At 39.6% G+C, this 11,853-nt stretch overlaps 2 protein-coding genes across 2 annotated transcripts; both read left to right on the top strand.

Annotated features, from left to right (window-relative positions):
* The first annotated feature begins 352 nt into the window (after positions 1-352).
* LOC104448639 (UDP-glycosyltransferase TURAN) lies at positions 353-5,665 on the top strand. Its single transcript, XM_010062496.3, is given in 18 exon segments — positions 353-692; positions 957-990; positions 1,542-1,597; positions 1,724-1,864; positions 2,088-2,236; positions 2,315-2,404; positions 2,504-2,570; positions 2,725-2,788; positions 2,876-2,990; positions 3,389-3,411; positions 3,414-3,554; positions 3,634-3,744; positions 3,847-3,908; positions 3,993-4,045; positions 4,169-4,244; positions 4,521-4,649; positions 4,922-4,985; positions 5,257-5,665. Coding segments are annotated over 17 exon segments (1,452 nt in total). The 5' UTR covers positions 353-575; the 3' UTR covers positions 4,946-4,985; positions 5,257-5,665.
* An 893-nt stretch (positions 5,666-6,558) lies between these two features.
* LOC104448638 (bystin) lies at positions 6,559-11,573 on the top strand. The gene is made up of 10 exons (XM_010062495.3): positions 6,559-7,006; positions 7,105-7,231; positions 7,319-7,370; positions 7,481-7,808; positions 8,105-8,184; positions 8,803-8,850; positions 9,924-10,070; positions 10,430-10,502; positions 10,585-10,657; positions 10,847-11,573. Exons 1-10 carry the CDS (start codon positions 6,671-6,673, stop codon positions 10,924-10,926), a joined length of 1,344 nt encoding a protein of 447 aa, XP_010060797.2. The 5' UTR covers positions 6,559-6,670; the 3' UTR covers positions 10,927-11,573.
* Positions 11,574-11,853: the final 280 nt, after the last annotated feature.

The raw sequence follows: 11,853 nt of genomic DNA, 5'->3' as shown, positions 1-11,853 counted from the left end.
ATAGTCGTATTAAGGTTCTATGGGTGAGATCGACTGAACTTAACTAAATTAGTGTGGAACCGAATATCATGACTCCCAAATTTTGACTCAATATACAATATAATCTTTAAACTTTTAATTTGTTTAATATTATCTTTCAATTATTAATAAATATTTAATATGATTTTTAAATTATATGAAAATGTTTAAAAGTTTATGGACCATATTATATTATATAATAGACCAAAAGTTCAAGGATGATATTGCATATTGGATTAATGTTAAAAAATTATTCATCTCGTTTCTTTCAACTCCAATAAGCTGAATTAAACAGAACGAAATTCAAGTTGAATTACCCAGCAAGACAGATCACCACTTTACTATCCGGCGGTCAATCCGGGGACGATTGGGGTCAACCATCTTCTTCGTCACCTTCGTCTCTTCGACCCTTCCCTTTTTTCCCGTCAGGTAACAGTCGACGATGCGGCAACACCTCCGATCCCTTCGCCATCGATGTTCCGATCTTCCGCTCGCTTGAGTCCGCAGCCTTGAATCCATCGGGCTCCGTCAAGCCTCTCTCGATCGAATCGCCCCCGATGGAGGAGGGCTCGGGCAAAAGGGCGGGCGGAAGACGCAGAGCTTGCGTGGTCGTCCTGGGTGATTTCGGCCGGAGCCCCCGGATGCAGTACCACGCTCTTTCCCTCGCTCGTCAGGTCCGTCGATCGATACGTGGTCTCGTGTCTCGCGATTCTCGCTGGGGATTCGATTCGACGTCGTTCTTGCTTTCGTTGCGCTGCTTGGCCGTGTGAGGCGATGGGATTACTTGTTTGCGGCCTTCGCGGCGTCGGCTTTGCAATTTGCCCATCTGATTCTTTTGGTGTCGTCTGGAACGTCTGCTCATCGCTGCTTGCTCAATTTCTCGCGTGCCCGGTGTCTGGTTCTCTGCGCTACTCATTTGTGAGCTCGGTGTTTTGCAGGCATCTTTGGAGGTCGATGTGGTTGCGTACGGAGGTAGGATTCTGCTGTTGATGGCTGTGGCGATACTGGTAGCTCGAGAGTTTGGTTCTTGGTCTATCTGATGATGACTTCATGCTCGTTTTGAAAAGTTTCTGCATTGTCAATATGCTAAGCCAGGGTGTCATTAAAGATTATTACAGTACTTGAGGACCCTGAGTATGAAAGTTCAGTTCTTTTCAGGAGGATAGAATATTTTTCAGGGTGGATTCAGATAGATAATTTCTTATTTGGTACATCTTGTGTGGCGATTTCTTACCCTATTGAAACGAATGCGTTTTATTCAAGCTTCGATTCAACAAGTTCATCCAAAAATGAAATGCCCATTTAACTTGTGGATGTGAAATTGGATGACAAGAAGTTAAGTATGCACAACAGATGTGATTGAAGAGAACATATTCTAGAGTTTGCCGACATGGATACATGATCATGTGTTGGACTGATCTATTATACTATGCTTAGGTTCTGTTACAATGAGTGACAATGTTCATCTTTAATTTCGTTTTTTTAGAAGAATTTGCTTGCGGTAATCTTTTCTTCATGGACAGGTTCTGAGCCGCATAAGGCAGTTCTAGAGCACGAGTCTATTCATATCCATACCATGGTACGTGTTGGAGTTTATTTCTATACACTGATACCAAATTCCTGCTTCTAATAAGGAAGTAATGACAAAATCATGCTACTTATGATGGAGTCATTTTATATGATTGTATATCTTGTCTGGTTCCAGGTGCAATGGCCGAGATTTATGCAGGGTTGGCCCAAGATATTGCGTCCATTGATGCTTGTAATGAAGCCGATTTATCAATTTCTCATGCTCCTTTGGTTTTTGTTCGTCAAAGTACCTGCTCCTGATGTTTTTCTTGTGCAGGTGAGTTTCATTTTTTTTATAGAGAGAGTATAGATTTGGTCTTTAGTTGGGTTCTAAGTCTCCATGGGTAAATTGCTTCTTTCCCAAGTCTTATCTGAGAATCTTTGGTGCTTTTGCAAATGCTTGTCACAAGGCATATCGCATTTATAACTGGTGAGCTATTCTGTTGAATTACTGTTCAATGGAGCCATTTCTGAACTTATCATATGATTGGCTTTTGCAGAATCCACCTTCAGTTCCAACCTTGACGGCTGTCGCATGGGCCAGCTGGATAAGGCGTTCAGCATTTATCATCGATTGGCATAATTTTGGATACACTTTACTGGCTTTGTCTCTGGGAAGAAGTAATCTATTTGTGGTGGTATATCGCTGGTATATATTGAGTTACCTTACAGGAGTCTGCTTAAAGGGCTCTCTTGTGCATAAAATCTGAGTTTCCTATCTTGATAGGTTAGAGAAACACTACGGAAAGATGGCAAACGGTTCATTTTGCGTCACGAGAGCAATGCAACATGAGTTAGCTCAGAATTGGGGAATTAAGTAAGATGGTCAGAGAAATATTTGGGAATTGTTATTGTGATCTCATGAGTTATATTCTTGAGCCTGCTGATAGTCCTTAGTTTCCACTTCTGTTTACAGAGCAGCAGTTTTGTATGATCAGCCTCCTGAATTTTTCCATCCTGCTTCCCTTAAGGAAAAGCATGAGGTGATACACCATTTTCTTTGTCTTTTCCCCCGGACGTTTCTTGGGTTCTTTTGAATTTTATCAAACTGAACAGATCACTGGACTATTATATAATTTTAGTTGCTCAATAGATCAGTTAAGGGTAACTGAACAGATAGCTATTGGATGATTGTAGTTATTTTGCAGATTGGATAAAAATTTCCAGTTGCCCCTTGGTGTGCGGGACTGTTTTAGCTGTGGTAACGTTTTCTGTCAAGGGAATGTTTACTTATCTTTTTTAGATTTAATGTCAGTGCAATCATTTAGGTTCTTCAATTTACTTGCAGAAACTACTACAACCAGAGACTCTACCTCAGATGAGACCCTATTTACCACTCTAGTTGACTCTGATATTTGTGTGAAGGCAAACAGGCCTGCCCTTATCGTCAGTAGTACAAGCTGGTAAATCATTCTTTTTAATTTTGGTCAGCCTTTTACCTATATACTGAAGGGAATTTTAAGGCCTTTTCAGCAAATATCCTTCTTTTGTTTATTGCTTCACATTACATCTTCTGGGTTTGTTGTTTCATGGAAACTAGTTAGCTGTCTAAACAAGTTCTGAATAAACACACACATATATCTTCTTGCACATGCATACAAACGCACTCATGACTATGCAATGTACGTGCGCACGAGCACTCATGATGGAGTTGAGAATAAATCTCAAGACTAGATCTTTTTTAGCATGATGTTGAGTTGCATTGCTCCATTTCTTGCTGTACTCCCAATTTTATTTACCAATATAGTTAGATGTATCCCTCATAAAAAATGCCAATTTGAATGTGGGCTTTTCCTTGCAGGACGTCAGATGAAGACTTTGGCATCCTTTGGAAGCAGCAGTTATGTATGATAGAAGAGTTGCTGCAATTTTAAATGAAGATGACTCTACTGACAAAGAGGTTCTCTGGAAGGAAATGCACCAGGGAAAGAAATACCTCTACCCCAGGTTGTTATTTGTAATCACAGGTGAGGATAAAACTAGTACTTTATGAGACATGAGTTTCTGGTCATTTCGGCTTTTTTAATCTTTGAAGAATTTGTACAGGTAAAGGGCCTGACAAAGAAAAGTACGAACAGAAGATAAGAAAGTTGAATCTTAAACGTGTGGCATTTAGGACCATGTGGCTATCAGCTGAAGATTATCCGTTGCTACTCGGTATCCGTTGAATTACCTCTTTGATCTGCCAAGCTTCATTAGTTTGCTGATTCTTTTTTTCTTTCCCTCTTTTTGGCTCAAAATTTTTCTCCTTAATTTCAGGATCAGCAGATCTTGGTGTGTGCTTGCATACTTCTTCATCTGGTTTGGATCTTCCAATGAAGGTCTGATCTACAGCTGTGTAGGAATTGCACCATTTACAATACCTCCTTTTGTGGAATCATCCTTTTGTTTTGTTCCTATGTCAGGTTGTGGACATGTTTGGTTGCGGATTGCCTGTGTGTGCTGTTTCATACTCATGGTAGACCCACTGGCCTTCCTACTATTGCAGAATTTGAGCATTGCTTGCGTCATATTACATTGTACACAATAGTTGTCATTTCCTTTTCTTTTTTTTTTAATTCTTCTGTGATTGGTTTTGAAGCATTAAAGAGCTAGTGAAAGTTGAGAAAAATGGCCTTCTCTTCTCGTCATCTTCAGAACTAGCTGACGAACTTTTGGTATGCCCTGGAATCTTGTTTCAATTATTCCATAAGGATGAATTACGTTTCATTGATTATAATGTGCCATAAGCTAGATATATTTGGGGCATTTCAAGGCATTTAACTAATTGCCCTAAGATAACCTACGAAATTATCTACCAGCATCGATATTTCAAATTGACAGACAGCTTACTAATTTCTATTCTTGTTTCTTGGTTGTGGTATGTAGTGATCCGATACATACTCTTTGTATGATTATGTGAGATTTTGTTTTGTTCCGTTGAATCTGCGCAGATGTTGTTGAAGGGGTTTCCAGATGATTGTGATGCATTGAAGTTGCTAAGGGATGGTGCACAGGAAAAAGGAGCCTCTTCAAGGTGGGCTACAGAGTGGGAAGAACATGCCAAGCCATTGTTATTGGAGGCAAGTGCACCTTCTTCACTTGGGATTGCATACTCACTGAGCTAGTTATTGGTTTTGACTAAAATTTCTCAAGTGATCTTTCCAATCTTGAGAGATTTTATTCTTTGCGTAACTGCATGGTTTATTGTCACATTAATCATCATTATCGGGGCATCGGCAATCCTGAATTCTTCCTCTTATGCTCTCTACTCTCCTTTTTACACCAGAGAGTCTTCAATGTTTGTGAAATATATGATCCATATTCCGGAATTTTTGGGCTTATTTAATTGCAGGTTATTTCTCAGAAGGATGAGTGATTTCCAGCTCTCAATAGCAATGTCAATTTTCTTAGTCTAGGTAATGTTAGTATTCTCAGCTATCATATTTTGCCCATTGGTTTATCGCTGTAAATGCTGATTGATGCGTTAGGAATCACAGAAGTGGAGTTCATATCTATTTTACTGTGGAAGACTGAATTGTACTTGACTCTTTAGCATTAGGATTGATGTTTAATCTATGTCTGTGCACGCTCGTGTGTGTTGATGATCGCTATTGTTTTGGCTTAATATATGCTTGGGTGACATTTTAAGGGTGGTCTAATTTAAAATTTGATTGGTTCTGTCTACAGCAGTTGGCAGCCAAAGTCCACTTAAGAAGGGAGGTCACGCGGCTTGACTCGTTTCGGGTTTCAAACCATTTAGGCTGTCAGATCAAAACAGCAGGAGAATTCTTTAGCTTAAAATGCAGATGTGTTCATCAGCCAAGGTGGAAAGATACTCCTGTCCCACAAGCTTTGGATGTCTTGCCATCTGTGTCTTGGGCTTTTATTCTTCTTTGATGGATCTTACTAAAATGACTGTAGACAGTCTCGCTGATCGTTTCATTATGCTCTGGACAATCTCCGTCTCGCTTGGGCTACTGAAACAATCGTGTGAAAGTCGTTTTACTTTGTTTTAATCTGTATGCTTGACGGCACCGACGATGACTGATCTTTAACAAAATAGACAACATTACAACGTCCGCGTTAGATTTGATTATGTTTTGATAATTATATTATCTGGACAACACACATGGGAATGGCCCAAAAAGGGAACAGGGCTACATTTTGAAGGCTGATACTGTCCATCTCTCCCATCGGTCTTGTTTTAGATGTTCTCTTTTTTGGTTTGATTTGGCTTATACTTTTTAATAATGGGTAATCAGTCAAATTAAGAAATTTTGGACAGAAGAACGTTGTTATTTTTTTAGATTTATCGGATTTGTTGATAATATATCGGTATTAATTCCAAAACACAGCAAGTCTAGATCATCTATTTTTTCGGCCAGAAAAAAAAGAAAAATCTATTTTTTTTTCCTTGGTTAAGACCCAAAGCATTGCTCGAAATCCGAAAAGGCAAGAACTGATGGTAATACGGCGCTTACAACTTCATTCATGAAATAGATTTTCCTTTTAGAATTCATTTGGTGAGCCGTTGTTTTCCTTTGCACTTTCATGAATTAATTGGAAAGATGACCCGGGCGATGCCTTAGGACGGAGAAAAAGTTATTGATAAAAATAAAAATAAAAAGGCCATAAATTGTGATTTAAACCTGACTTGCGTAAAATTTTAAAAAGATTCAATGTTTGTACTGATTTAATTTGCAACAATTTGTCTGATAGCAGTTTAAAAAGATAATATCTTTTTTCTAAATTATAGTAATTGTCAAATTCTGGTCATTTTTAGTTTATGTGAGTTTGAGATGTTTTTATATTTTTTTTTACGGTAAATCTTCCTAATATAAAAGAAAATTATATTTATGGTTTGATTTTTTGAAAGCAAACTGAAAAGAGACAAAACAAAAAGACAGAAATGTCTAATTGATTTTCTAAAGAAGTAGCCCACCTCAACACCGAATAAAAAGGGCCCATGAAGGGGAGCCCAACAGCGCGCGCCATCATCAGTTCAGCACCAGTCGGGGTTTAGGGTTTTCTCCCGCCTCCTCTGCCACCAGCATTCTGCTCCGACCACCGACGCACCCCCTTCCTCCTAGCACCTCCGACGATGGCCAAGAAGAGAACGAGGCATCAGAATCCGCAGCCCTTTCTCGCCGACGACGATGAAACCGTCGTCTCGTCGAAGAAGAAGCAGTCGAAACCCGCGAAGAAGCACCAGAGAGAGGAGAAGCTCATATCCACGGGCATGAGCTCGAAGATACTGAAGGAGGCTCTCATTCAGCAGAAGGAGCTCCGGGACGAAGCCGACGAGCAGCAGAACCCTAACTTCTCGCGGCAGTTCTTGGAAGATCAGAGCAAGTTCGCGGAAGAAGAGGAGGACCACGACGACGTCGACGATTTCGCCGGTTTCTCCGAGACTCAGAGTCAATTCGGCAATTACGAAGTGCGTTGGACGTGAATTCGACTTGACCTTTTCTTTATTCATCGTAAAAAAATCGAACTTGAATGTTCGGAAGATTTGATTGCGTTGGGGTTTTGCAGGAGGAGATTGATGAGGACGATGAGAAACTGCTCGAGGCTTTCTTGACCAAGGATGCCGGTCCCCAGCGCACGCTCGCCGACCTTATTGTCGAGAAAATAAAGCAAAAGGATGCCGCCGTTGCTTCAGGTTCTTTTAAAAATCTGTAATTTTTGGTGTTTGATGAATCGCTAAATTGAGTATGTTTGGTCCTGAAAAGTTGTTTCGGTACTGCAGAAGCTCGACCGCTACCTAAGTTGGATGACTCCATCATCAATTTGTATAAAGGGTAACTGATCGCACTTCTAGATTTTGTTTATTTCGAATCCGTAATCTGTGACTATGTAAGTGGGTCTCGCAAGGGATGTGTTGGATGAATGCTGCTTACACAACGTGCAGAGTCGGCGAGTACCTTAGCAAATATACAGCTGGAAAGATGCCGAAAGCATTTAAGCACATTCCCTCGACACAGATGTGGGAGGAGGTTCTTTACCTCACTGAACCTGAGAAATGGTCCCCTAATGCAATGTATCAGGCCACCAGAATTTTTGCTTCCAATTTGGGTGCTAGGAGGGCGGAGCGTTTTTATAAGCTTGTCTTGCTTCCTCGAGTGAGGGAGGACATCCGGAAGAATAAGAGACTGCATTTTGCCTTATATCAATCTCTAAAGAAGTCCCTCTACAAGCCTGCTGCTTTCAACAAGGGTATATTGTTTCCATTGTGTGAGGTACGTGACAATAGTAAAGCCTCACTCATGTCCCTATCCTTGGCTTTTTTCTTGCTTTTTAAGTTTGCTTAATATGCTACCATAGTTTCCTCGTGTTTTAATGTAATTAATTCCTTGAAGCCAGTTTTGACTCACTCTCTAAGCATTATTGGATGTACTGCTCACATCTTCTAATCGGCAATGTTGTTACTTGCTATACAGATATAGTTTGTTTTTATAAGTAGTCTCTATTATGTTAGTAGTGTTTCATCATGCTTCGCCACTATGCTTCACTGACATGGGAATTACTTGTGCAGTCAGGGACGTGTAATCTAAGAGAAGCTGTCATTGTGGGGAGCATACTTCAGAAAGTGTCCATCCCAATGCTTCATTCAAGGTATTTGGCTATTGTAATTTGTGTAACACCAAAGCTAGTGGAGATGTACTTGTATAGTATTTTGTAGGGAAAGAGAATGCCGAAGCATCTGCCAACTGCTGCACATGCACTAGCAAATGAGTATTTTGGTTCTGGCATTTTTTATCAGACTTTTAATGGCTGTTTTGTGTCATGGTCGCATTTCGTGGTGCAATTGTTTTTTTTTTTTTGAATCATAGGCTATCATTAGTGGTGATCTTTATCAGTTGTTCTAAGGATGGGTTATTCTAGTTGATCTTGTTCCCCTCCCAATAATTCTGCTTGGAAAATTTGAACTCTGATATGCTGGAGTAAGCGGAAGAACATTTGCACTCTTATTTGTTTGGTAAATGATGCTCGTAGTTAAAGTTGGTGAGCATGCCTCTTCAAGGTTTCACACGTTTTTCCATTTGAATCTAAACTGCGTGGCTATATCCTTCTATCTTCTTGTAAGTTATATTTGTTCTGGTTGTCTACATGTTTGTAATATGTGCACTCTTTTAGTCGCTAGTCTCTTAAAACTCAACGTGCTCTTATTTTAGCACTTCTGCTTGATCATTTAGGCATTAGGTCTGACTGAACCTTTAACTGGATTTGCAGTGTTGCTCTGTTGAAACTCGCAGAGATGGATTATTGTGGCACCACGAGGTACAGTTTTCCGCTTGTTCAAATAGCTGAATGCATGAAACACGTTTAATCAATGTTATCTTAGCTTATGTATATTATACTCAGATCTGTAACTCTATATGTAGAATAACACTTGATGATACTTTAGTCAAAGTTCTAATATAGCAGTACTTGATCCAGTGAGACATTCACAAGTGCTCGAGCTCTAGATCCATTTCACGTAACATCCATGTCTTTCAAGATAGACCTGCTTTTCCAATATCATGTTGAATTAGTAGTAGTTGAGCCAAAAACTCAGGTATGTTAACCGTATGAACTTGTTGAGCTCTAACTGAAAGATTGAGCATGATGTGGATGTAGAAGTTTCAACTAGCAAGGTTGCCAATCAAGTCATGCTCCGTTAGTTTACTGTGCTGCCGTTAGTCCACCCAAATACCATAATCCCTGGGCCATCCTCTACCTGCATGTTTGGGTCATTAATTATGTGGTTGATTCAGGGAAAAAACAAAAAAAAACTGTTATATAATTCGTTCAACCATTTTTTAAAGCTGATAGTTGATAATAATTAGTTTTCTATAAGCATAGTTAGCCAATCTCAGAATGTTGTGAGGTCAGAATGGTGGATAAAGTAGATGGGTTACTACAAGGGCTTCATGTCTTTTTTTGTCCTATTCTGTGCTAGTAGATGCATGATATATCTCATAATTTATCGAGTAGATTGAGTAGGCAGGATACGTAATTGCCTTGGTTCTTTTTGATAATAAAGGACTGGTTGAAATTGCGGCTGTTACTAGTGAATACGCTATATGTCCCCGCAAGTTAAAACTTTCGGGAGTTGGTATATTTGAGGAGAATCACACTTAGGCCTATCTCCTTTAGTTATTACCTGTGTGTTACTGCTGTTGAAATTATCTCAGATTTTCTTGCTTGGTCAAAGTAGAATGAGCTGCTATCGTAAGCAGAATATTTCAGTGTGTTAACCATATATAGAAGTGGAAAAATTCATGAAATGCTTTTGTGGATTAGTTTTTCTTAGGAGCTTCAATCATTTTTTGTCTCATTCCAAGATTTATCTGTTCTGTATGTTCTTGCAGTTATTTCATAAAGCTTCTCCTTGACAAGAAATATGGATTGCCATACCGTGTTGTCGATGCTTTGGTCGCTCATTTTATGAGATTCTTGGATGACTCGAGGATAATGCCAGTCATATGGCACCAGTCACTTCTCGCCTTTGTGCAAAGGTGAGTATGGCCATTTTATTCTTATACATTGTTGTCTAGTCCTTTTCTTTAGATGCCTTGTAAGATTAACCTGTTAATGTTATTGTCTTGCCATCCTTCAGTGGGGTGACATTCAATGTATACTCCTCTACTTCTTGTTCTTGAATCGAGAGAGAAGGAGAAAGCAGGGGGCTCCCCTGCGCGTGCGGGGTTGGGGGGCGGTTGGGTGGGGGTGGGGTTGATTAGTTTTGTTGTGGTTTTAGTTCATAGTAGGTATGACCAATTTGCAACATTGGGGTATTCTGCAGCTGTCATGTTGTTTATCTCTGTACATTGTCTCTATCTTCTTTTTGTGTTTGACAGTATTGTTAAAAATGCAGGTACAAAAATGAACTGCAGAAGGAAGATAAAGATAACCTGAGGAGGCTGCTTGAAAAGCAGAGACATTATTTGGTAAGATCTTCTTTTAGTGCTTTAATAGGTTGTCTTCAACCAAAGCACGGAGTAGTTGATCATTTTGATCCCTTGATTGCAGGTTACTCCTGAAATCAGCAGGGAGTTGATCAATAGTCGCAATCGTGGAGAGAAAGAGGACCCTATGATGATATATATCCTTCTTGTTTGATGAAGCCCTTCCTTTTTTGTCCATTTTTTCCCTTTTATTTTCTCTTAGTGTGATGTACAATGATAGGTGATAGCTTTTCCGTTTTCTCCTTATTGAACTTGATGCATGTGTGATTGGCCATGGCATTTGTGATGACTATTTGGGATTCTGTTCTTCCTTGACTTTTGAATACCTACCCCAGTATCGGTCATCAATAAGACCATTGATGAAGACAAATTTGACATTCCTGAAGTGCCCATGGAGGAAGATTGAAGGGTTACATTTAGCGTCTGTCCTTTGTTGGTATGATGTGGCTAATGCTGCAATTCTTCAAGACCATTGAAGGATTTCCTTCGGGAATCAATCAGTATAGTCCAAGAATCTCTTTACAACATGGCTGTTGTCGTTCAAATATAGTCAATGCATGGGGATCAATTGGTGATTTTTGTTATGATCTGTAGTGTTAGATTTTTTTGGGCATCAGGATCAATTGACGATTTACCATGGTGGTTGGTACCGAAATTACAGTCTTGGCTATGGAAAAACTATACTTGAGATGAAGTCAGAGGCTTTTTTGAATTGTAGTTGAGTGGTAAACAGACCTTGTGCCCCAGGATTTTCACAGTTTGAGACGCATCGGATGTACAGAAGGGTGTTTCAGTGTCCATTCAATTGTCGGATGCACAGATTGAGTGGATAAATCAGTTTTGGAGTGCGTTCATAGTGTCTAGTTAATCAATTTTTAATATTTTATGGTGTAAAAACATGTCTTTACTTTGAAATCATGTGAGAAACAAGTGCATTGTCCATTTTTTGAGCAGCTTTGATTTGTTCCTAGTGTTATGCTGCTGTTCTATTGTGGAAATTGCAGAGGTCTGTGCTTGTTATGAAATATATAATCATTCCCATGTACTTTGAAATTGTTAGATTCTGTTTCTTGTTATGCGTTATAAATGCTTGATGTAATTTCTCCTCCTCCTGAACAGACATAAATTGCTGTCCCTGTCGTATAAATGCTTCTAGGTAGCTCTTGTGCCTCGATCATTTGTTTGATGATAAAGAACCAGTGAAGCTAGAGTTGTCTTATTTTCTTAGTGCTAGAATTTCTTGCAGCAGACATGTCCTGCTGAATAAAGTCCAGAGCTCCACACACTACACGCTATGACATATGATACACGTATTTGTAATTCCACCTCTGCG

Source organism: Eucalyptus grandis, chromosome 6, assembly GCF_016545825.1.
Source record: "Eucalyptus grandis isolate ANBG69807.140 chromosome 6, ASM1654582v1, whole genome shotgun sequence".
NCBI lineage: Eukaryota > Viridiplantae > Streptophyta > Magnoliopsida > Myrtales > Myrtaceae > Eucalyptus > Eucalyptus grandis.
This window is presented reverse-complemented; position numbering and strand designations above follow the sequence as displayed.